We start from the raw sequence: 26141 nt of genomic DNA on the forward strand, positions 1-26141 counted from the left end.
GAAGCTTAGTCCCACTCTTGTGACACTACTGGTTCAAAATTTAAATCCACATGCTGGCATTGCATTTGGCATCATATACACTACTGGTCACAGGCTCCTTACAAATAAATAAACATAACAAATTTGCACAACACCTCAAAAGGCGGGACATATATGATGAAAGTTTTGTATTATCAATGTTGACATCCATATTAATAGTAGTAGTATATATCCTTTAAATGCTGATGCAATTATAATCTGGTTAGAATACCTATTCATCAGTAAAGAAGATAATAGACTGATTTCAGAAAGAATTGGATGGCAGGAGTTCAACATTTGAAAAATGAAGCTAAAGGAAATTGGCATGAACATGTTTGTAAAACTTACTTACTTCAAATTCAAATTTCACAATAATAAACTATAATATTCATGAAATATCCAATTTACTTTAAGTCAAGCCTTTACATTTAATTTCTGTGGGTTTATCAGTGGGGTTTGTGTGATAATCCATCCTACCATATCATGTATTGAAGAAGCAGCTGCAGATTATCAGTTGAAAGCAATGCGAACTATCCTCCACAAGGTCCAGTAGAGTCGACTCGCCATTGGTTCACTGGAATTTCTGCTTTTCATTGGATTTTCTCCTTTTGAAAATTTTTTGGCTGAAACATCGAACCATGACCTATAGATATAGGTCATATTGCCACATGAGAACATCCAGACTAAAGCATCAACATGGCATTTTATACCAACTATGATATCTTAGATATTGGTATAACAATTAACTTATTTGTTCTGTTGTACATTTAACCCATAAAAGCCTGACGTGATATATTTGTCACATACAGTTTCTGAGACATTTTCCTTCAAATTATAGTACAAACTTTGCTCAAAATCCTGTTGAACACAATCTAATACTTGTCTTCTGTCCCCTAATAGATACCCAGAAGCAGAAAACCACATTATAATATTTTTAAACTATATATCCCCTCCAAATGTTAATTCTTTTTGTTAGATTTTGTTAAAGGGCCTAATAAAGACCTCATATTTTTTAAAAATTGACTTTTCATTTTTTCATGGGTTGGGCTTAACGGGTTAAAGTTGCTATGGTTCAAATTTAGTATATAAAACAGTTAGGATTAAATCAACATTTAGTGCTTTCAAAATAAGTTACTTTGATTTAAGGATTAAAGTTTAGCGTGTCAGCTTTTTAAAAAGTACTTGGCTGTAACTACCATTAGCTTAATTTCCATAAAATAAAAATAATTAAAAGAATCTCTACAACAGGGAGTAAATTAAATCAGGACAGTTTTCAGCATTGTCTGCTTGCCATTTGTCCAAACTCAAATAGAGTAGTGCATTTAATGAATCTTCAGTCTACAGAAATCCATATTGCTTAGATTATTTCCACCTAAACCACATGCTAACTGTGGTAATATACCTTGATGAAATTTTACATTGTGATCATTAGCATAGCAGCTAGCACACTTTGTTGCATTTTTTTTCATTATCTAAAATGAAGCTTTTAATAAAAGTTTCCAGAATCTGCAGTACTCACCATTTAACAATATGAATGTCTGGACCTCTGACAGGGCAACAGAGTTTAATTAAACCTCACAGCACAATAATAAACAAGTAAGACTCTGAGCAATTCTGGCTTCCTGCTGTAGCATGGGCATTGGAAAGATGCAGACAGCCCAGTAGCAGGCCCACGGCTGACAGAGAGGCCTGCAAGGTACTACTGATTGGTTAGATTAAACCAAATCAAGTGATATTATTGGCCTACCAAAATGCCAATCATATAACCGGAATAAGTTAACATCTCAACATAATTCAAAATTGAGTTAATATATTATCATATTTACAACGTGATATCTTTGTAGATATGCTTATTTATATATTTATTTCATTAAGTAATTTATGGTTATTGGTTGCATTATTTGAATTTTATTGCACATTTGCAGTTAGAATGTTTCTTCTTTTCCAGAGATTTTATTTTATTTTATATTGTATTTGGTAACAGTAAAATTTCTTATTTGGTCCTTGCAGTAGTTGCTCATTCAGGTGTTATATAAAGATTGAGTTGTTAAACTTATTCTATTAATCATCTGGGTTTTTTTTTTGTTTGTTTTTTTGGGTTTTTTTTGTAATGAAACTGGAATGATCTTGAATGAAGGCTAAGGTATTTATTAAAGAATGTTGTACATTGTACATGCACAAAAATATATTTGTTAAATGTATATATTCAACATATAACACCAGTCCTATACTTCAGTATAGGTTTTGAGGGCATATTGCTAAGCCTTGTATTCCTAGCAGCAAGTAATCTAATAAAGTATAGTCAAGCAGGGGACTTTTCTGTATAATTTATCTAAGTATGACGAGTTTCCAAAACCCGATTCATGCCCATCCCTCACCTTATTTCCTGCATACCTGCAAGTGCAAGGTTAATCTAGGGCAAAGGTCATTTCAATTAAGGGTGTCCTTTTGAGCCTAGTAAAGCCATCTTTTGACCCAGACACTTGAAATTTGGTACACTGCTTTGTGGCAATGACCTGATTATGCACATAAATATATTTGGTGCCGGTAAGTCAAAGCAATCTAGAGTTATTAATAAACAGGGAGGTTTTGTGTTGCCTTTATGAAGCCCTTTTTGCCTAGTAAAGCCATTTTTTTTTCAAAAATTTTAAATTGAGCGCACATGTACAGAAGCATGCCCCAAGCCCTATTTTAAAAATCAGCCCGCTTGCCAAAACAATGCCTTAGTTATGCCAAAATAGTTTTTGAACATACCATTTGAGGGTACCATTTGACCCAAGAGACCCTAAATTTTGAGAATAATTTTCCATGTCGTATAGAAAAAAAAACTTGGTCAAATGAGTATGCAAAGGCCAAGAGGGTGTCAGGGCAATCGACCCTAACCCAGTATTGCTCTGAAATGATTTACACAAAATTACTTTGTAGGTGGCCCAAAGTTCTGAAATTTTAATATGTTGTTCGGGTACCCGATACAACTAGATTGACTTTACTTTGGGACCGATCGACCCCATACTTTTTGAATGGCAGCCATTTAAACTTAGGTGTGTCATAATATTCAACCCTGTGTAAAGTGGACAAAATTAGCTAAAATGTCTCCAAAATTGGCTCAGAACTTTGTGTCGGGGGGAAGAGAGGGGTGGAGCTGTCAACTGATCACCACCTGTTAGTGTGTTGGCTCAGATGGTAATGGAGGATGCTGGTCCGGCCTGGCAGACCCAAATGTGTTGTGAGGGTCTGCTGGGAACGTCTGGTGAAGTCCCCTGTCAGAAAGAGTTTCAACTCCCATCTTCAGTAGCTTTAACCTCCAACGGTAGCCCCAGCAGCTCTCACTGGCTACCCATGGCCTCCAACTTTACACCCTGCGGCCCACCATGTCTGCATCAGCCCACCCGTGGGACCGCCAGCTGAATGACCAACAGATTTCCAACACAAACTCCAGCGGCTCTCACTGGCTTCCCAAGGCCTCCAGCTGTACACCTAGTGGTCCTCTATGCCCACTGGAGACCTGCAGGCCTCCATCTGGAGCCCCACCAGCTCTTATTGGCTGCATAAGCCTACCCGCGGAACCTTCAGCCACTTTCCATGCCCACTAGGGGAAATACTAATAATATTAATAGTAATATTAATAGCTAAAACATGCTAAAAAACATATTACAAGAAGCATAGAAAGACAAATCAATGTGTATGCAGTCACCCTGGGCCTACAGAGTAGCTTCACAGTATATGGAACTGTAAATTCTCCTCAGTAACATAAACCTTTATTTAAGTAACTTGATTGATTTAATGTAGGAAGGATCAGACTTTAAATGGACCCAGCATGTTGAAAGAACTGGCCCAGCATGAACCCAACGGGTCCTCCCTACATTCCATCTTCAGTATTGGAGAGATGATTATGGGGGAGTGATCCTTGGATGGATGATTTCCCTTGCATGGACTCGTCTCTTTCAGATGAGGCTGAAATGGTGAGCTGGCTTGGTGTACTTCTCAGATGGAGGGTTCACCTGAGAGGACACCATTCTGGGGGTCCAGACTGGCAATCTGGGCACCTCCAGACTGACCCAAGTCTCAGGGGTCTGCATGGACCACGGTGTTCGCCAGAAGGAGACTAGGCCGTAGACAACCTCGTTTTACACTGTCACTGCCGGCTCCACACATGACGTCTCCAAAGTCTCCACCAACTCCACACCTCATGTCTGCAGAGTATCCACCGGCTCAGAGGTCCACATTTCCGGTGTTGCCACCAGCTCAGAGGTCCACGTCGCCAGTGCTGCAACTTCCAACACCGGCTCCCAGGCTCCTGCCCAGCTCTTCAGGGTCTCACACCTGCGCCCAGGTCCTTTCCAGGTCCTCAGAGTCCGACGCCTGTGCCCAGGTCCTGTCCAGCTCTTCAGCATCTGACGCCTGCGCCCAAGTCCACGTTGACTCTGATTCCTGTTCTTGAGGAGGTCCCTGGTCAAGAAGCCTCTCTTCTGGTTCCTGTTCCTGAGGGGGTCTATGGTCAAGACGCTCCTCTCCCACTTCTGGCTCCTGTTCCCGAGGAGGTCAGTGGTCGAGACGCTCCTCACCCACTTCTGGTCCCTGGCTCCGAGGGGTCTCAAGTCGAGATGCTCCTCACCTGCTTTTGGTTCACGGCTCTGAGGGGGTCTCGGGTCAAGACGCTCCTCACCCGCTTCTGGTCCCTGGCTCCGAGGAGGTCTCAGGTTAAGACGCTCCTCACCTGCTCTTGGTTCATGGCTCTGATGGAGTCTCAGGTCAAGAATCTCCTCACCTGCTCCGAGGAGATTGCTCCTGTGCCGCCACCTGTGGTCCACGCCGTTAAGGAGATTGCTCCTCCTCTGCCTCTGGCACCTGGGCTTGCCATAATGTGGATGATACAGAGCCCCCTAGAGATTAAGTTCCTGTCCCTGTTCCATTCTGCGCGCTTCCTAGAGATCCAGTTCCAGCCTGCATGTCTTCCAGAGGTCCAGCTCCTGTTCGTGCAGCCCTCTGGTCATCCACCAGATATCCAGCCCCAGTCCTTTCGGCCTCCGGGTCGACCTTCAGAGATCTGATCCTGCCCCAGTCTTCTCGGCCTCTGGATCGACCTCCTGAGCTAAGTCCTGGACTGTTGTGCTTGGGCCTGGTCCCTCCTCCGGACCCCCTCCGCCCGCCAGGCTTGAACCATTTATTTAGTTTGGACTTTGTTGGTGGTGGGGGGGGACTGTCATGGTTCCTCTGTTGGGTACTGGTCTGTTGTTTGGTTTGATATATTTTGATCTTGGTTTATAGTTTGTGGTTTTTGTTTTTTTAGTCCTGTGTTGATCATGGTTTAGGGTTTTGGTTTGTCATGTTTAGTTCTGTTTTGATCTTGGTTTCCAGTTCTGGCTTTTTTCTTGTTTAGTTTTCTGTTTAGATCATCGTTTGTGTCATGTTTTAGTTTTTGTCTGGATTTTGGGTTTTGCCACGTTTAGTCCAGTTTTCCTGTTTTCCCTCTTGTGTTCCTGTGGTTTGTGTTTCTGTCTCATTAGTTTACCTGGTCTAATTACTCATTCACTTCAACTGTTCCTTATTACTCCCTCTGTGCATATATACCCCGTGGTTTTCAGTTTGCCTGTGTCAGATCCTTGTGGTTCATCCTTGTATTGTGTGGTTCCCTTTCCCTGCTTTTGTGGAAAAATAAACCTTTTCACCAGCACCATTCTGCATCCTGCCTCATTCTCCCTGTGCTTGGGTCCTCAGCTCTGCCAACATAACATTCATTTACTTAAGAAATCTAATTCTATGGCTGAGAGTTTATCAGACAGACTGAATTGTAGAGTGAGATGGCATCACGGGAACAGATAGACAGTTAGACACCAATGGATTCATTTTTACAGAAGTTTAGATTATGTTATTTAGTGTTATGGTGGTGGGGCACGACAAGTGGACCGACAGTCTCTAAGCGGTGTAATGACAGACTGAAATCTACGGACTGGAAAGTCTTTACAATCAATCAATCAATCAATCATGATTTTTGTTATTTTTCATATTTATTCAATGATTTGCTTTTAATATATTTCTCTACTCATTTATTAATTAATTTATTTTAATTTGTCCATACATTTCCTTAATAAATAAATCACAAATTTTAACGTTTTTTCTGAACTGTTTAATGAGGTGTCTATATTCATAATTTTAGGATTTGTTTGAAATTCTGTTTAGGGTGACAATTTAAAGGAGAGCACCATGAAAGGGTTAATGAGGTTTAAGGTTGAGTTCTCAGGGTGAGAGCTGTGCCTGTGTGTGTGCTTCCCAACACGCTGATGTGTGTTGATTACTTGACCAATCAGAGGTCGAGGAGCGAGGTGAAGAGTTCAGGCTTGTTAAGACCTGCCTGGACACCTGCGTCTCTCCCCTCCTTCAGCTCGTCTCCGATATTCAGCATTTAACATGGACAGATTTAAGAGAAGACTTCGAAATTTAAGGAATCACCACCAAAAGTGCGAAGAGAGATTTGAAAATGCTCGGGTAAGTCATTTTTTCTTTGCACTTATTTTGGTTTTAAAGTCACTTTGTGTAGTTTATTAAAACAGTGACAGTGGCAGTGCAGAATTTACTAGTGTTAATTTAGTTATCCAAAGTAATGATTAGGAAGGAAATTGTTTTTTTCTTTTTTAAATGAGAGGGACAGGACTTCTCCAGCCTCTCAGCTCCTCTCCTTTAATCTCCTCCTGCAGCTCAGTCCCTGTTTCAGCGCATTTACTATGAAATTACTTCGTATTTTTTGTTGCTAATTATGAAAAACAAACTTCATGTAAGCAGATGCAGCAGGCAGTTACCGTTACAGTTACTACAGAAACCCAAATGAGATGCAGAAATGTCAACATGAACACGTGACAACTGCTATCAATGCTCCACGCTCAGCTCAGGCTGCTGTGTGGCCGTGGCCCTCTGTACGGTTTGTTTAGGCTATATTTAAGCTAAATGAAAACATACTGCATTAAATGGAGGCTCAGAGGTAACCTGTGGCTGTGGAATATGTGAGGAACATGCAGACAACATATGGAGAGTTGCACCTGCTGCTGTTGAAGTCCTGTTGAGTTTACCTGGCTAACTAAACTTCCAGCAGCCAAAATATCTGAGCAGATATATGAACTAATTACTGCTCAGTTTCTGTATCAAACCAGGCTTGGGTCAGTCTGGACAGAGGCCAGTTTATTCTGTAAAACAGTTTTCAGTTTGCATGAAGAAATAATGAATAAATGAGGCTGAATGCAGGCTGATGTTAGTTGGTTTACTATGTTGTTAATGTCAGGTTGTTAGCTTCACAGCATCACCTTTGGCTGCTGTAATATTCAAAGTCTGTTCGTTTAGTTATTTATTTGTAATAATATTGATTTGTTTTCACTCTTAATGATGGTGATCTAATGAAAGCCCTACGCCTCACAAAGCACAGAATATCCAGTCAGACTTTTGTTACATTACACAGCTATATGTTTGTAAGATTTATATGTTTGATTTCTGAGCTCTCAGCCATATAAGGACATTGAAAGACTTGTTGTTCAATCACTAATGTGATTGTAATGGTAATATAGTAGGTAGGCACAACCTAAAGCAGTCTGATCAAACTGCCTGAAATGTTCTGTAAAAAATGCAAACAAATTTGTTTATACAGAGAATTAACTGAAAGTAAGTAAGAAAAAAAGACTTAAATGTGACTAAACTGTGTGATTGTTTTGTCTATAATTTGGCCAAAATGTTTAATTAAAGATTAGTTCATGATTGTGGCGAGTAAGCAGCAACTGGCAGTGGTTAGGATGCTGCTGTGAAATTATGAGCATTTCTGCTACAGTCTGTGTGGGATTAAACGGTAAATGGTAAGCTACACGTAGTTTAAGTTTTGAGGCAGTTGTGTTGGATTTGGAGTAGTCAGTTAAGGAAAGTAATTTTTTTGTATCTGAAGCCATCAGGGTTTTATGTTAGGAAATATGTCTGCATTGTCTCACCTCAATTGAGTTTCACCATACGTAGACAGTCATACATAGGCCAGAGTCCAGCAAGAGGAAACATGCCACATGTTGTTTAGACAGTGATACTCTTTTTATTTTCACAGATATGTAGATGTAGAGGTGTAGGCATGTATTTGGCAATGTAAAGTTTTCACACTGAATTAGGCAGTAATGATGATAAATGATTATTTTCCCTGTTTTTTCCTCTGCCCTGCTGTGAAGGCCAAAAAGGACCACTGCCCCTCATCAAGTGAACATACACCTGTCAAAGAGAGGCGTGGTGATGAACCTGATAAAGCCTGCTATCCCCCACCAACACCATCACCATCCGTAGAAGATGAGGAGTCTCTGTTATCCAGCTACAGTGGATCTGATGCAGACTACAAACCATCATCACCATCATCCAGTGAGGATGAGGTCCTTGCACAAGAGTCAGAGTCCTCCTGCCACAGTGCACCTGAGAATCACCACAGTCACTCATCCAGTGAAACTAGTATCTGGAAGGCTAAGGACCAGAAGGCCAAAGGTAAATCAGTTCAAATAGGTATGCAGTCAAAAGGAAAAAGGAAGTTACAAGATGGCAAAAAAATGGTGAAGATTACTGTTAAAACAAGCAAAAAAAAGGATGGTGCCAGGGCTTGGGACAAAGCTCATTACTGTGTGTACTGTAAAAAGGCTCAATTGAAAATAGCCAGACATCTAGAAAGAAAACATAGTGAGGAACGCGATGTCGCCATTGCTTTTAGTTTCCCAGTTGGCTCCAAAAACAGGAAGAAATTGTTGGAAGGCCTTCGTAATAAAGGCGACTGGCAACATAATGCCAGTGTCTTAAAAGAAGGAAATGGTGAGATTGTAACATGGAGACAGCCCCCTGGGAAAGCAGACATAGAGAGCTACCTACCATGTCAACACTGTTACGCGATGTTCAAGAGAACTGAACTGTGGAGACACAATAAATCGTGCAGAGGACGGGCAGAGGATAGTCAGAACGGCAAAAGAGCCAGAATACAAAAATCTTCCTCGTCCCTTATTCCAGTCAGAGAATCATCTAGTGGAGTACAAGAGATCATTCATTCCATGCAACAGGATTGTGTAACTTGTCATATCAGGAATGATGAGATGATTTGTGCATATGGAGATGCATTATTTGCTAAAAAGGGCAGAGAACAATCTCAGCACAGATATATTGCACAAAAACTAAGAGAATTGGGACGTTTTATGTTGGCTGCCAAAGACATTGACAAGCATGTCGCAAGTCTTAAAGACATTTGTGATCCAGCCAATTTTAATCTGGCAATTAAAGCAGCCAGGCATTTGTCAAACTATGATGTAAACAAGAATGAATATGGAAAGCCATCTACAGCTGTTAAAATTGGCTTTTCACTCAAAGGAGCAACTGAAACCTGGATAGGCCACTGCTTGATGACGTGTGATGGTAAAGCTGAGAAGAAGGCAAAAAAGTTCAAGGAACTGCTGGATACCTCCTGGTCCACTTACGTGTCGACTAATGCTCACAGCACAATTGAGCAACGCAAGTGGGGCAAAGAAGACAGTGTACCTCTGACAGAGGACATAGTCACCCTCCAGAACTACCTGAGGAAAGCTGAGAACGAGGCAATGGCAGAGTTAAGAGAGCGTGTGAGTACTACAGCGTACAAAAAATTAAGTGAGAGCCTTCTTGCACAAATAATCGTTTTCAATAAGAAACGGGAAGGAGAGGCATCACGTTTAACCCTTGAGACCTATCTTAACACAAACACTGGCCAAATGAACAAAGACATATATGAGACCTTATCTCCCGTGGAAAAACAATTGAGCCAGAGACTGACACATTTGGTGACACGTGGGAAGAGAGGGAGAAAGGTTCCCATCCTACTTCTGGAGCGCACCAAAGCTTCTCTTGACTTCCTCATTAAAAAACGGAGGGAAGTTGGCATACTTGAGGAGAACCCGTTTCTGTTTGCAAGGCTTGGCACAACTACCAATCTTCGTGGGTGTGACTGCCTCAGAAGATTTGCAGAAGAGAGCAAGGCCAAAAACCCAGAACTGCTGAGATCAACAAAATTAAGGAAGCAAGTTGCTACCCTATGTCAGCTTCTCAACCTCGACAGCCAGGAACTCGAGCAAGTTGCTCGATTCATGGGACATGATATCAGGGTCCACTGCGACTATTATCGTCAGACAGATAAAACATTCCAAGTGGCCAAGATTGGCAAACTTCTGTTTGCGATGGAACATGGAGCAGAGTCCCTGAAAGGGAGGACTCTACAAACACTGGACTCTGTTATCAGTGGTATGTAAATAAATATTAATACCATTTTAAAGTCATTACTAGTTTTATCTCTCTGTCATTCTCTGTCATTCTGTCCACTGTGTGCAGCATCTATATCTATCTATCTATCTATCTATCTGCATATTTTCAACTTTCATTTAATGTAATTGTAAAAGCAAGTTTACTAATTTTCTACTGTTAATGTTTCCATAGACAAAGGACATGCAGCCACCCCAATCAAAGGTCTGAACAGTGTCAATGAGAGAAGGACGTCGGATGCAGGAAGACAACAGGAAGCTCATGATGGTATGTAATGAAAATCATAACAAACCAATTTTATTTGAGCATCACATTTCAAGTATAAGACAACTCAGTGCTTTATATGACATTAAAAGCATCTCAGGAAGCATTAAAAAGTACAATAAAAGCAACAAAAGAAATTAACTTAATAAATAAAATGATATAAAGAGAATAAATTAAGTTAAAACAATTACAAGCAGCAAAAGTCTAGATAGGATGTAGTGCAGATTTCACCTTTAGACATGAGTAAAGAAAAGTTTTTAATCTGGATGTAAAAGTGTAGACAGTTGGTGAAAGTTTAATCTCCACTGGAAGATTAATGCTCCTCCTCCATGTTGATTCTGGACACTGGTCTGGACTGCGGCCCGGACTCTGGGCCAGACTCAGGCCTGACCTGAGTCCTTGGATCTAAGAGTCCTACTAGGTTTACATTCTCTGAAATTTAAAGATGGATTCTGGACTTAGACCATTCTGGGATTGTAGACAATCTGTAGGATTTTAAAATCTTTTCTCTGACTGACTGGAAACCAGTATAAACTGAAAACAAGTGTAAAGGTTTTAAAACTGTTCCTGAACTGTTTGTTCAGGTCCCACCATTAGTGGTTATGTTAGGAATAGGACTGTCAACGCTATAGTGTCAGTGCTTGTGACTGATTTGAAAGCCTTGAAAAATCTTTTTTTCTTTCAAATAAATTATATTGATAAGTTGGACCTAATGTTGACCAGATGTCCAGGTTCTAAGTTATCAGTAAAACACCAACAGGTCCGAGTTTGCAGTGCAACCGCTGGCAACTGAAACAGAACCAGTGCTTTCCATAGTAACAGTAGTAATATGTTTCAGAAGTCAGTAACAGTAATCATATGAGTAATAAAACAATACTTAAAGAAATCCAGAAATTCAGCTACCACCCAAGCTTGAGCATGTTTGGTACGAAAAAAAACTTAACAAATTATTTGCTTGACTGATTTAAGGCTTAAAGCTTTTCTGCACATGTAATTTTTTGTCAGAAAAACTTTGCCATTGTGAGGGATTGTCTATAATATAGACTCTATATGCATATGCATCTTTCTAATGTATGCTCCATCAGATGGAGAACAGCTGTCCATCATAAGCTCATCAGTTTAGAGGCCAAAAAAATACTGCCACAAGACAAAGACACGATGATGATGACTCTGGTAATTCCAGGCAATATTAACACAAGAGCCTTGAAATGGAGCTTGGCCTTTACTTGGTATTAATGTAATTTTTACAGATGGAGAGGTGCCACATTCAGCTGCAGCAAGGTCACCTGTAAAGAGACTATGGCAGACTGCAAGAAGAAGACATGATGAAGATGGTTGTGGTGCTGATGAGGATGATGGGATTAATAACACCATTCAAGGATTTGAAGATGCAGGTAATACTCTGTGACTTGAATCTTCTTTCACTGCATCATTGTTTCTGAGATTTTAGCAATTTCATTAGACTAAAACATCATCTTGCATAGATGGAGAGTTGCAAGAAGACACAAACACAGGGAAACGAAAGATGACTACAGCTAAACAAAAACATGATGACGATGATTTGAGTGATGGTCAAACTGGTCCAGACATTGAAAAAACAGGTAATGCTTTTTTGTCTGAGTTGGATCTCACTGTGTTATTGATATATTTCTGAAATGAAGATGTAAGGACTACAACTCTATCAAAACATATTTTTTATAGATGAAATGGTGTACCAGGAGAGATGTGGAACACCACCTGTTGAGCAAAATGAGCGATCTACCGAGAAACGTGATGATGATGGTTGGGGTAAGTCTGTAACATTGGCATGAGTGAAGTGTTTGAGTTTAGCTTAGTGTTTTTAATTTAAGTCCTTTTTTAGTTTTGTTTACTTTCCAAAATATCAGCAGTCAAATACAAATAAGTTTCCTCAAAGCATATACACCCAATATATAAGATAATGTATAGTCTAAACCAGGGTTATTCAATTCGGTCCTACGAGGGCAGCAATGCAGCAGGTTTCCCATGTATCCCTGCTTCAACACAACTGCATCAAATTAAATGGATCTAAGTTCTGCACAATGACTAATTCATTTGAGTCAGTGTGTCAAAGCACGGACACATGGAGAACCTGCTGGATTGCGGCCCTCGTAGGACCAAATTGAGTAACCCTGGTCTAAACCTTATGTCAGGGGTGCCCAAGTCCAGTCCTCGAGATCTACTATCCTGGAACTTTTAGAAGCAACCCTTCTCCAATACACCTGAATAAAATGGCCCAATTCCCTCATCCACATGTCATTCAGCTCTGCAGAGGCCTGGTAACAAGCCATTGATTTAATTCAGGTGTGTTGGGGGAGGGATGCATCTAAAAGTTTCAGGATAGTAGATCTTGAGGACTGGACTTGGGCACCCCTGCCTTATGTTGTTACCATCCCTTCCACCAGCCCTCCCTCCAGCTCATCAGCTATCCCACTGATTACAGTGTGTCTGAATTTTTCCATACATTATATATTACAAATGATGGTGTCTTTAAGTTCTGTGTAACAAACGACATATTGTTAAATACAGGGCAAATTATATTGACGGGCTGGAGCTGAGCACTTCCTTAAACTGCACTGTTGCCCCGAACTATACACCACTTGCAACATTAACACTTCCCTTCCTTCTATCCGTACTTTTTTTTTAATTTGGATGATAAGGGGCCCGTTTCATAAAGGAGGTTTAACAAACTCTTAGGTGGAATCAGAACTCTGAGTTGAGTCCGAGTTGAGTCGACCTGTCCAGGGCATACCCAGGGCACAGTTATACTTTAATACTAAAGCTTGTGCTTGTACTTTAGTATACATTTTACCTCTTTCTGCCACAAAATACTGATATATCTTAATCCAAGTAGAGAATAAGGTGAAGTCAATGAGTCGTGCTCCCTTTAGCCAAAAGTATGGTTGAGTATTAGTTTAGGAATAGCAAATATACTACAGACCATGTACTTGTTGTGAACTAAAAAATATATCAACTTAATACATATTTGGACTAAATTACAACATTTTTAACTTCATAAAAGTCAACTTAAAGTATACTTCAATAAACTAAACTAAAATATAGACTAGAAGTATATAACTAATACACTGGCAGTAAGTAGATAGTGTACTTGTGGTATACTTGAAAGTGTACTTTTGGAAACTCAAAATAACTTTCGTTAAGAATTTGTAAAACAAATAGAAATACAACTACTGGAACATTAGTGGTAAGCACAAGTACAAAATTCATTCTGTGAAGATCCAGTACTTTTTTATTACTGCTGTGTAGTACAGAGGCTACACTTGACTAAATGGGGTAGTTTTTCTTCACCTCATTACTGGTAATACTGATAATTTATTACTGTGTTAACATTCATACAATAAAGGTTAGCTACCTCTGTTTAGCAACGTTCAAATCTTACATTTTTAATGAAAGATTAGATTTGTTTTCATATCTTTTCAACATAAATAAACATTCAACTTGACAAATGAGGTGGCCTTCAGGGGATTTTCTAAAGCAGAAAATTTACAACTAATGGCAAATAGTCAACATTATGCATGTAGAATTGTTTAAACAAGGTAAAGTTTTTGAAATTACTAATACATGCCTACATGCCAACATAAAGATTGCTACACTGATTAAACCTGTCTGAGGCCCATGCTTTTATGCATTATTGACCTTGTTGTAAAACTGCATCTATGTTTTCACTATTTGACCAAATGGCTCTGTTTTTTTTTTAACAGATGAAAAGGATAGAAAAGGGCGTGTTAAGAGACAAAAGGAAAATGTAAACAAACGAAAGCGTCAAGTTGATGATGACTGGGGTGAGTTCATGTTAAAAAGACTTGCAAAAGAGAAGTGCTAAATGCAAAGTGTTATGTATTTTCATTATACTGAGATGCCATGTCTCTCAGATGGAGAGGAGAGACAGACTGCTGACACCAGATCCCCTTTGAAGGGCCGAAAGAAGACTGCAGCTACAAGAGAACGTAATAATCTTGGTAAGATTAAATTTTGTTCAATAGATATGTTTCCTGAGAACAATATAAGTGGAATTGACTGCACAAGACACTAACTTGCATTTGAAAAGACTAGTAGTTAAAGTGGTGTTGCAGAGTGTCTATACTCAGTTGAAACGTAAATTTCTATTGTGTAACAATTTCTGTGACAAGGTTATTAATTAATTAATTAGTGTTACAGTAGCACAATTGTAAATCAAGCCAACTTAAAAAAAACAAACTTCTGATCAACAATGAATATTTGAGGCTCCCCAAATTAAGTCAGTTGTTATATGGACGTAAAGAATATATTTACAGGTTACATATTTTACATTTGGCATTTCAATAAATATTTTATCTGTTGTTGTAAAATAATACATTTAAATTAAAACAATGATAACAGCAATAGATACATAGATTAGACTTTATTAATCTCACAGTGGAGAAATTCACTCGTTACAGAAGCTCTTATTACAGAATAAGGTGAACATGCATCACAACAAGAAGGTGCAATATAAATTATTTTACAAGAAAAGAAGTCTAAGAAAAGCAAAAAATATGTAGTGTTTTTTTTATATATATATATATATATATATATATATATATATATATATATATATATATATATATATATATATAATTGACAGTGCAATAAAAACAACCTCACAGACTATATACATATTTACATGGTGATGGTGGGATATGAAGAATATGATGACATTGATAATGGGGGGTATTGCACAGTAAAATATAAAGTATTATGACTATACAGATAAGTTGTACAGTCTGACAGCAGTGGGAATGAAGGACCTGCAGTAGCTCCTTCCTACACTGAGGGTGTCTCAGTCTGCTGCTGAAGGAGCTGCTCAGCCCCTCCACATTGCAGCGGGTGACATGATGGATGTGAGCTTGGCCAACATCCTCCTCTCACCCACCTCCTCCACAGAGTCCAGCGGGCAGCCCAGGACAGAGCTGGCCCTCCTGACCAGCTTGTTCAGTCTCTTCCTGTCCCGGTCAGTGCTGCTCGCTCCCCAGCAGACAACAGCGTAGAGGACAGCAGAGGCTACCACAGAGTCATAAAATGTCCTTAGCAGAGGCCTGCATACTCCAAAGGACCTCAGTCTCCTCAGGAGGTGGAGGCGACTCTGGCCCTTCTTGTACAGGGCGTCTGTGTGGTGTGACCAGTCCAGTTTACTGTTGAGGTGAACACCCAGGTACTTGAAACTGTCCACCCGGTCAATGTCCTTCCCCTGGATGTTCACCGGTGTGTGGGGTAGTGTCCTTCTCCGGAAGTCAATCACCATCTCCTTGGTCTTACTGGTGTTTAAGCACAGGTGGTTGCGCTCACACCAGTCCACAAAGTCCATGATGACTGACCGGTACTCCAGCTCGTTCCCCTCAGACACACAGCCCACAATGGCTGAGTCGTCAGAGAACTTCTGGAGATGACAGCTGCTGGTGTTGTAGGTGAAGTCCGAGGTGTAGAGGGTGAAGAGGAACGGTGAGCGCACTGTTCCCTGAGGGGCCCCCGTGCTGCAGACTACCACCTCAGACACACAGTTCTGCAGACGCACGCACTGTGGCCGGTTGGTGAGGTAGTCGATGGTCCATGCAGCTAACTTTCCATCCACTCCAGCTCCATCCAGCTTCCCCCGCAGCAGCGCCGGCTGGATGGTGTTGAACGCACTGGAGAAGTCAAAAAACATGACCCTCACGACTCTCCCAGCGTCTCCAGGTGAGCCAGCGCCCTGTGCAGTAGGTAGATGACAGCATCATCCACCCCGATGTTTGGCCTGTAGGCAAACTGCAGCGGGTCCATTGCGGTCCACACCACGGAGCGGAGGTGACCGAGGATGAGCCTCTCCATGGTCTTCATCAGGTGGGAGGTCAAGGCGAGGGGTCTGTAATGGTTCGGCTCCTTCGCGTGTGATATCTTAGGAACCGGAACCACATAGGAGGTCTTCCACAGGACAGGGACCTTCTCCAGGCTGAGGCTCAGGTTAAAGATGTACCTGAGCACCTCACAGAGCTGGTCTGCACAGGTCCTGAGCAGCCTGGGGCTGATGCCATCTGGTCCTGCAGCTTTCCTGTTCTTCAGCCGCCTCAGTTCTCTCCTCACCTGGGCCGATGTAAGGGAGAGGGGGGAGGTGGAGGACAGTGGGGGGCTGGTGGTGGAGTCCATTGGTGTGAAGTGGAGATGGGGGGGAAGCTGAAAGTGAAGGTGAAGGGGGAATGGGATGGTAGATGCTGGACTGGGGATGTGTAAAGAGGAGGGGGGGGGGTTAGAATCAAATCTGTTAAAAAACAGATTTAAATCATTGGCCCAGCGCTGGTCTCCATCAGCTGTCCCTCTGGCACCACTCTGTCCAAATCCAGAGATCTCCTTCAGCCCTCTCCACACGTCCCGCGTGTTATTCTGCTCCAGCCGCTCCTCCAGCTTCTTCCTGTAGCTGTCCTTGGCCCGCCTGATCTTGTACTGGAGTTCATGGTGAACTCTCCTCTGCTCCTCTCTGTCCCCTGAAATGAAAGCCCTCTTCTTCTGGTTCAGCAGGACTTTAAGCTCAGGGGTCACCCAGGGTTTGTTGTTGGAGAAACACCGCACCCTCCGGGTTGGCACAGTGTTCTCCACACAGAAGCTGATGTAGTCCGTGATGCAGTGGGTCAGGCCATCAATGTCCTCTCCATGAGAGCTGCAGAGTGTCTCCCAGTCTGTGGTTTGGAAACAGTCTCTCAGTCTCTCATTGGCCTCATTGGTCCACACTTTCACAGACTTCTTCTGTGCCAGCTGTCTTCTCACCCTGGGTGTGTATTCAGGGAGCAGATGTACGAGGTTGTGATCAGAGCGTCCAAGCGGGGGGAGGGGGGCGGAGGTGTATGCGTCCTTCACATTAGCATACAGTAGGTCCAGCGTCAGGAGGGACTGCGGGTGGCGAGTCTGCATCTGAGTCACTGCGCTGTGGAGCAGCTCACAAGCAGCTGCTGCATCGGCCGAGGGAGGGATGTACACATTAAACAGTATAATACGGCCGCATGCCCACAGCGAGTAACTCAATGTCCCTGGTGCAGAGTTGTTCCTTTACACAGACGTGCGCCGGGTTGCACCATCTCTCGTTGACATACACCGCGAGTCCCCCGCCTTTCCTCTTACCACTCTCCGCCGCACTCCTATCCGCGCGCGAAAGTTTGAATCCATCCAGGGAAACCACAGAGTCTGGAATAAGTCCATTCAGCCACGTCTCCGTTAAACACATGAGGCTACATTCCCTGAACTCCTGCTGTAGCCTGGTCAGCGCCGCAAGCTCGTCGGTCTTGTTGGAGAGGGAACGAACGTTTCCCATAATCAGAGGGTAAATATGGCCTGTACCTCCGTTTCCTCTCCTGGAGCTTTCTTCCTGCTCTGCAGCCTCTTCTTTTTCTCCATATCTCTGCGGGAATCTCCGGCTTCTCTGCATAAAGAAGAGCAGTGCCGCTCAGAGCTAACAGCTGGTCCCTGGTGTAAACAATGGCGCCGTGGCTGAAACCAAAGGTGTCCCCCACCGAAGTCTGGAAAAGTGCCAAAAGAAGCAGAAGTCCAAATAGAAAAGTAATAAAAGTAGGCTTCCCATGTGCAGAATTGCACCTGATACTGACTACTATAAAGAAAAAAAGAAAACCACATCTAAAAACCATAGAAAACGCTAAAAAAAGGAAAAGAGGAGGCAGAGCTGCCGTAACACGCAGCCGCTCGCACAGCGCCATTTCGCTTTTTTTTTTTTTTTTTCTTCCAAATGAGGAGATGGTGTATTATATTTGATAATAATCACCTCATATGTCCACTCTAATACCACCTCAGATTTTCAGGCTTTGACTGTAGCATCTAAACATAAATGTCAACATTGATAGTGGGTTATTGGCAAAGAGATCTGTCGCAGGTCCTCAGAATCAGACTCTGATACAGATCTCTCCTTTGGATCAAGAATAGCGAAAATGCATCTTAGATTAATGTCTCAAACGGCCTTTGTGATGAAGTAAACAAATTAACATTTTAATATACAACTAGTTTCCAGAACCAACAACATCAGCTCAGTGTTAATTAAAAAGACATAACTTACTGGATACACTAAAGATGATGGAAATAGACCAAAGGGTGGTGTTTTTGTTTATTTTATTTGACTTGTTCAGTTACAAAATTACCTGCACTACAGTTACAGAGTGAATGCTGCTGTTTATACAGCTGATGAGCTAATTCTCCATCTGATCTGGCAAGTTATCTGTCCTGATCATTCTGTCTGTCAGTGCGGTCTATTCTTCTTTCTTTTTTTTTTTTTTTTTTGTGGTCTGATTTAATGAAGCGGAGCATACTTAATATTTAACTATTTATTTGTTAACCGTCAATAATATTTGGTGCACCTGTTGTATTCTGATCTTTATCTGATTGGTTGAGGAGACATAATTACTTTGATACATTTAATATTTGCAATTGAGACATCTTTTGATTCTCCTCACAATAAAATCAGCCACTCTGAAACTGACAGTTCTCACTGCTGCAGCTTCTTCCTGCGACATCTTAAAATCGTCTCATCTCATTATGGATTCTAGGTAGAAACGGGCCTTAATGTTATGAAAAATACAATAGAAAGACAAATGCATAGAACTAGACCTTTAGGTATTTATCAATGTACAGAAAAATATTTTCAAACTATTCAGGTCAGTCACCCGGAGTGATACATCTAACCATCTAAAACAAATTGGCCTCTTTAAACTTTTTATTTTAGATGTTTACATTGTAACAAACATATGAATCAGAATACTTTATTGATCTCCAGGGAGAAATTCTTATGTTGCAGCTGCACCTATTCAAATAGCAATGAAAAGAGATAGGAATATAAAAATAATAAAACTAACTAAAGCTAACTAACATAAAAAGATAAATATGTGCAGCTGAGTTTGAGTTAAAATAATAAAAAAGAACAAATTAAAAAATACGTAAGCATGTTACTGTTATCAGTCAATCGAGGCAGGTAAAAAAAAAAAACTTCAATAAGGTCGCACTTTATCAGCTCAATGTCTAATAAACACCTTTTGGTTTTTGTTTTGTAGATGTTCCAGAAATGGAAGTCAAGAAACAAGGTAAGAGACCCTGGACTGACAAGGAGAGGACTGCAGTAAAACGACAACTTGCCAAGTTCATCGCACTGAAGAAGGTTCCAGCAAAGGAAGACTGCATGATGTGTATTTGCAAAGAGTCTCCAGTCCTGAGAACACGGTCGTGGAAAGACGTGAAATATTTTGTCTACAATGAAATTGTTAAAATCAAGAAAAAGCTTGCATTTTGAATTAAAAGAGGACAACAGAGGGAGGAAACTGAGATGATAGGTGCTAAAAGATAAGGGAGAGAGTAAGAGGGTGATTATTCCCGTGTTTTAAGGGGTTTGTTATGCCTGTTCATTTGTTAGGAGGCCTACATCACAGCAAATCTTTTATGTAGCAGTTTGCGTTGAGTAGGAACTGACACATGCAGTTTTTTTTTAAGTTTTTGGAAAATTTCTCAGGAAACACCTAGCTGTTCTATATTGTTCAAATCAAAAGCTGCATTTTGAATAGTTGTAATATGTTTATATCTTCTGCACTTTGCACAACAGTCTTGTTACTGGCGTTTTTGGTTGCCAAGACTAAGTTATAAATCTAATGTCCACCAGTTGTTATTGTTATTTATGGATTGAGTCTGCCATGTTTGTGTTTAACACTGTGGAACAGGAATAGCTTTCAGAAAAAGAAGCATGCACTTCTGAAGTTCACTTGATTAATTACTAAATGTATGCGCAACCACAAAAGGTCACAATCATATTACATCTTAATCAAATGTGATCAACAAATTTCCAGTTTTAACTGGCAGCTCAGCTATCAGTTAGGACTACTATTCTAATTCTTTTTTACATAGAAAAAAGCCACAGAATTGATATGACTTAAAAAGAAGTTGTTTTGAAAATTGACAATAGGCTTAACTGATACCATAATGTCTTAAGAAAATCATTATATGCTTTACCTTTTGACAGCTAAACTGGTAATTCAAATTCTTCTTTATACTGAAATAACCAATTTGCTCTTTAATAAATACTATTTTCATTAAACAAAACTGCCCTGTTATTTGTAATTCCATCCTTTACAAATGTAATATATGTCAATACAGATTTCAATTATTAATATTCAGTAAAAAAAGCATTCTAGTTCATTTTAAATCATAAAAAACCCAAAGCCATTGACTGGTCCTCACATAACCTGTTGAAAACTTTTTTTTTAAATGTTGGTGTTTAATGTAATCTAAGGCAGTGTTTGGGAGAAGGGTGCCACCCTGTGTCCATAAATGGTATTTTTGTGTTCCTAATTTAAACAGAAAGGGTGGTCCTCGCTATGTGGACCTTTTCACTCGGACCTCACTGTGCAGTAAGTGCAGGAATGTGTGTGTGTGTGTGTGTGTGTGTGTGATCTACATTAACTCTGTTCCACCAGCAGCAGCATCTTACCAGCAAAGCGAACCTGCAGCAGGTGGAAATAAAGAACCAGAACATGTCTCAGAGTGGGAGGAATCTTTGAAGAAATGTTTGTTCTAAACGTGTTGAGCTGTAAACATGTTGCTCTGTAGATACCAAGACAACGTCAGAGACCGAGACAACGTCAGAGACCGAGACAACATCAGAGACCACGACAACGTCAGAGACCGAGACAACGTCAGAGACCGAGACAACGTCAGAGGCCACTGCTACTGGTGGTCCTCCCCCTGAAAACCGTGGGTCTGGTGGTCTGAATGAGCTTTGAATGAAGCGTGCGCCCTCTGCAGGGTTAATAAGGTGTTAATTAGTTTTAATGAACACCATGTTCTTTTTATTTCATGTTCAGTACGTGTATAGTCGTGTTTCTTTAGTTACATCGGCGCTGACAGATTTATTGATTATATAAGACAAAGTAGTGATATGATAACAAGTGTTTTTATTTTAATTTAATACCAGAATGAGGTGGGAGTGCAGCGTTCTACCAGGTGGAACTTTTCTTTAGGGAATCTGTATCTTTGGCATGCAGCTAAGCTAAGCTTGAACGTTAGCCTGCCCCGAGCAGGCTAGTTCTGGTGCATCAGTTACCATGGTTACTCAGCGGCATTCACATAAACCACCTTTATGGAACAGAGCTCTCTCTGAAATGATCCAGACTTATCAAGATAAGCCCGGCTTTCCCTTAATCCAGCTTTGTGGAAACCCCCCTGGTCTGGTTGGAGGTTTTCATGAATCCAAGTTGGCTCCAAACACATCTCAGATTTTCTGGCATGTTCTGATTTCTTAGTGTTATGTTCTCAACAGGCAGCTGTTCTCCTTAATGCGCCTGTTGGTTACTGTGTCTTTAAGGGTGACAGTAGCGATGTATGTAGCGATGATCCTGCACAAACACAATAGTTGGCGAACGGGGATGTCTGAACTTGCCTTGCCGCCTCCTCCACCTTTTTTACCTGTTCCCGGCGACCCAGCTGTTCCCTGGGAGAGGTGGCTGCGGTCCTTTGAGGATTATTTGCTGGCGTTGGGACACTTGGACTTAGCAGAAGCAAGGAAGTGCGCACTCCTGCGCCATTGTCTCGGGTAGGAGGGACAACGAGTCTTTGCCACGCTCACCTTGTCGGATGATAAGTACGCCACAACCACTGCCGCTTTGAAGGCGCATTTCAGCTCTGGGAGGAGCCGGCGCATGCACCGCTTTGAGTTTCGTCAGAGGTCCCAAAAGCCGGGTGAGACCGTTGCCCAGTTCGTGTCAGCTTTATGTGAGCTGGCTAGGCTTTGTGACTTTGGGGTGCTGGAAGATGGACTTACGCAACGGCTACCTACAGGTCCCTCTGGCGAAAACCAGCATGGACCTCACAGCGTTTGTCACACACGTGGGAGTTTTCAGATTCAAACGCATGGCATTTGGACTCTCATCAGCCCCGAGCTGCTTTCAGAAGATAATGTCACTCATACTGGCTGGTATCGAGGGTGTCTCCATCTACCTGGATGACGTGGTCGTGCACGCACCCTCCGTCACCCTGCATGATGCTCGCCTGGTGCAAGTCTTCCAGCGTTTTGAGCAGCATGGGGTCCCTCTGAATGCTGAAAAGTGCTCGTTCGGGGTCGAGGAAGTCGAGTTCCTGGGGTTCAGGCTCTCGAAGGAGGGCATCACCCCTATTATGTCCCACACTGAGGGCATTCTGTCCATCCCAGACCCACAGTCACTTTCCCAGCTGTCTTCCTTCCTGGGAATGGCCGCCTACTACCTCAGGTTCATGCCACGCTTCTGGGACTTAACAGCTCCGCTGCACCAGCTGCTCAGGAAGGAGGCCGCGTGGGACTGGACCCCGGCTTGCCAGGAAGCCGTGCGCACCATCAAACAGCAGCTCCCGTCACCGCCCACGCTGGCCCATTTCAGCCTGACCGCGCCCACCTTAGTCACCTGTGATGCTTCCGGGGTGGTGCTGGGCGCTGTGCTCTCCCAGACTCAAGATGGGGTGGAACACCTGGTGGCTTTCGCCTCACGAGCACTCACTCCAGCGGAACAGAGCTTTTTTGTGGGGGAGAGGGAGGCCCTGGCCTGCCTGTGGGCTTGTGAATGCTGGCATGTTTACCTATATGGGAGGTCGTTCACCATACGCACGGACCACCAAGCACTGACGGCACTGCTGGCAACCCAGGGCTCGGGACACAGGCCTATGAGACTCTTAAGGTGGGCTGACAGGCTGAACGAGTACAACTTCAGTCTGGAGTTTATGCCTGGGTGGGCCAACATGGTGGCCGACCTCCTGTCAAGGGCTGTGTCTGTGTCAAAAGAGATTGGCGGAGTGTCATCAGATCCTGAGGGCGATGAAGACTGAGTCCACATCCTGCACAGGCCTCTCAGGTTAGTAGTCACCCTGAAGGAGCTGCAGCAGGCCTCAGCTGCTGATGAGGCCCTCACGACTCTCCGCACCTACGTCCGGGACGGCTGGCCTGCCAAAGTGGAGGATAGGCTTCTCCCCTACTACCTCTTCCGTGATGAGCTCTCCTGCTGGGGGGCAGTGTGCCTGACATTAAGGAGCTGGTGCGTAACTGTGCCTGCTGCCTTCTGAGTGGGAAAACAGGCCAGCCTGCCACAGCCCCTCTCACCCCACCCTGGCTGTCTTCACCCTGGGAACATATCCAGGTCGACATCTGCGGAGAACTTCATGGGGCACCGGCTCATGCCCATTACCTGCTGGTGGTGCACGATCTTCATTCGAAATGGCCAGAGGTTTTTCTTTTAAGCTCCATTACTGTGCACACCATCGTCGATCGCCTGGACAACCTGTTTGGGCGCTGGGGCCTCCCAAGTGTGGTCACAACTGATAACGGACCCCAGTTTACATCTGCTGAGTTCACAGAGTTTCTCACACTGCGGTCCATCAAGCACATCAGGACGGCAGTGTATCACCCAGAGAGTAATGGCGGCGTGGAAAGACTGAATAAAACTCTGAAAAATGGTATCAGAGCATGTCTAGAGGAAGGGAGGACCTTCAGCGATGCTCTCAACCAAACTCTCCTGACCATCCGGGCCTCCAAACATTCCACCACCGGAGTGTTACCTGCATTGCTCATGATCGGACGTGAACTTCGGCAACCACTGGACTGCTTGAGAGCTGAGCCTGCTTCTGTGCGCGGGAGCCCAGGGCTCCAGATTGCTAGAGCTAAGGTGAGAGATTCCCAGGCTCGGATGAAAAAGAAGTATGATGTCACACACAGAGTGCAGAGCCCCTCGTTTTCAGCAGGGGATTGGGTCAGGATCAAACGCCTCCACCGCCAAAATAAGCTGCAGTCATACTGGTCAGAGCCCCTGCGGGTGACTAAGCAGCTTGGGCCTGCCACTTACAGACTGGAAAACGGGACTCATTGGCACGCAAACCGTCTGCATAGAGTCCACAGACCCGCTGCACCAACATCACTCCTGTCGCCGGCAGCGTTAGGTTGGCAGCCCAGGCCAGGAGCTAATCGGGTGGGGGATGACCCACCAGCGCCACTCAACGCAGCTTCACCACCATCACGCCCCCAGCGGATGAGGGCCCCGCCTGTCTGGCATGGGGACAATGTGACAGGGTGATGATGACACTGGGTGATTTGCGGGACGAATGTTTGCTTATGTTCCTGGGGGGATGTTATGTTCTCAACAGGCAGCTGTTCTCCTTAATGCGCCTGTTGGTTACTGTGTCTTTAAGGGTGACAGTAGCGATGTACGGCAAAAGTCGTGAAGTGTGTAGTGTGTGTCAGTTGAATAAACGCCACAAACGGAGCAACACGCAGTGGTTATTAAGTCCTGCACAAACACAATACTTAGATCATCTGGTGCAGCTTACCTGCTACTTTGGGGACATGTTTGTGTATTTTATGCTCCAGAAATGTGGAAGAATATTGTATATTTTGGGTAAATGGTGACGTCTGTCTTACTCTACTCTCCTAACACTGCTGATTCACTCTGCATCATTGTCTATAAAACCTTATAGGTTTTTATTTGTTTAAGTGGAAATATAAACTCTGCTTTTCAGCGCTCTGCAACCTCTGCTTGGTTTTCTTCATTTTATCTTCTCTATAACACATTTTAAAACATTTTCTATTCTTTCCAAAGCTCTATGAAGCACATTGTTGGTGAGTTTTTCTATTAGAATAATTAGTGTTTGCAGCTGGAACCACAGAGACTCTGATAAAACAGGAATGAGCAGAATCCATCTGATATGAAGCTGTGGTCTGAATACCACTTCCCTCCTCTTTGAAGAGTAGTCAGATATCTGTGTTCAGGTTTTTGTACAGCCTCTTCTACACTTTGTATCACTGTGTTCCTAGAGCACAGTAGTAGAGAGCTGTGTCTGCCAGGGTTAGCTCGCTGATGGTCAGGCTGGTTGTTGTAGACGATGTTTCTGAGGAATATCGCTTCCGACTAGATTCAGGAATATATTCAGCTGTAGAACTTTTAGCTCCTTTCCAGAGTATAAACTGAGGAGCCTGAAGGTCAGAATGTTGTTTGTACCAGTAAAGCCAAACGTAGTTAGCATCAGTCTGATATGTACATGTGAGTGTGAGAGGTCGTCCTTCTCTTCCACTGACTTCATCTTGATCAGGAGAGATTGTGTCTGCAGCTTTTAGTCCTGGAAAAAGTAGAGAAAATGAAGCCATCAGACTAACATTGTCCATGAGGCTGAGAGGAGAAGACAGTGGAAAATGTCTCCTGTACAGTGTTACTCTGTGGACATTCACAACTAAATCAACTGTAGAACTCTGTCAGTTCAATTTACAAGATGATCCAAAGATGATTTTCATTCTATCAGAGCAAAGAAAGCAGAAAAGTAGTGAAATGCAGTCTGTATATGTGGTTAATGCAGCAGCTTCAAGCAAACTTTAATCCCTGTTCTTAAACTCACCTAGAATGTGAGATAGAAGCAAAAAGAGGTAAAGCAACATGTCTTTGGAGTTCTTAAAGCCAGACACACAGCAGATGAACAATGTTCTTCCACTGCAGTAGAATGAGGAAGAAATAATGTCATTGGATGAGCTGAAGTTCAGTGGGCGGGGCCATGATGTTTTCAGTTCA

At 42.6% G+C, this 26141-nt stretch overlaps 1 protein-coding gene and 1 long non-coding RNA gene across 3 annotated transcripts; one reads left to right on the forward strand and one right to left on the reverse strand.

The window, feature by feature from the left end:
- The first annotated feature begins 6079 nt into the window (after positions 1-6079).
- On the forward strand, positions 6080-20535 carry LOC121645091. Of its 2 annotated transcripts, XM_041993428.1 has the most exons (10): positions 6085-6504; positions 8208-8511; positions 9376-10278; positions 10471-10563; positions 11811-11954; positions 12045-12161; positions 12262-12348; positions 14301-14381; positions 14472-14558; positions 19635-20535. In XM_041993428.1, exons 1-10 carry the CDS (start codon positions 6427-6429, stop codon positions 19868-19870), a joined length of 2130 nt encoding a protein of 709 aa, XP_041849362.1. In that variant the 5' UTR covers positions 6085-6426; the 3' UTR covers positions 19871-20535. The 2 variants fall into 2 exon arrangements, with proteins under 2 accessions (XP_041849361.1, XP_041849362.1); XM_041993427.1 differs by having other exon boundaries at positions 6080-6504; positions 8208-10278.
- A 4863-nt stretch (positions 20536-25398) lies between these two features.
- On the reverse strand, positions 25399-26141 carry LOC121645205. Its single transcript, XR_006011375.1, has 3 exons — positions 25972-26141; positions 25581-25698; positions 25399-25470 (listed from the first exon to the last, which is right to left on the reverse strand). It is a non-coding gene; the product is annotated as an uncharacterized LOC121645205 (long non-coding RNA).

The sequence above is a fragment of the Melanotaenia boesemani genome, chromosome 8, assembly GCF_017639745.1.
Source record: "Melanotaenia boesemani isolate fMelBoe1 chromosome 8, fMelBoe1.pri, whole genome shotgun sequence".
Classification (NCBI taxonomy): Eukaryota; Metazoa; Chordata; class Actinopteri; order Atheriniformes; family Melanotaeniidae; genus Melanotaenia; species Melanotaenia boesemani.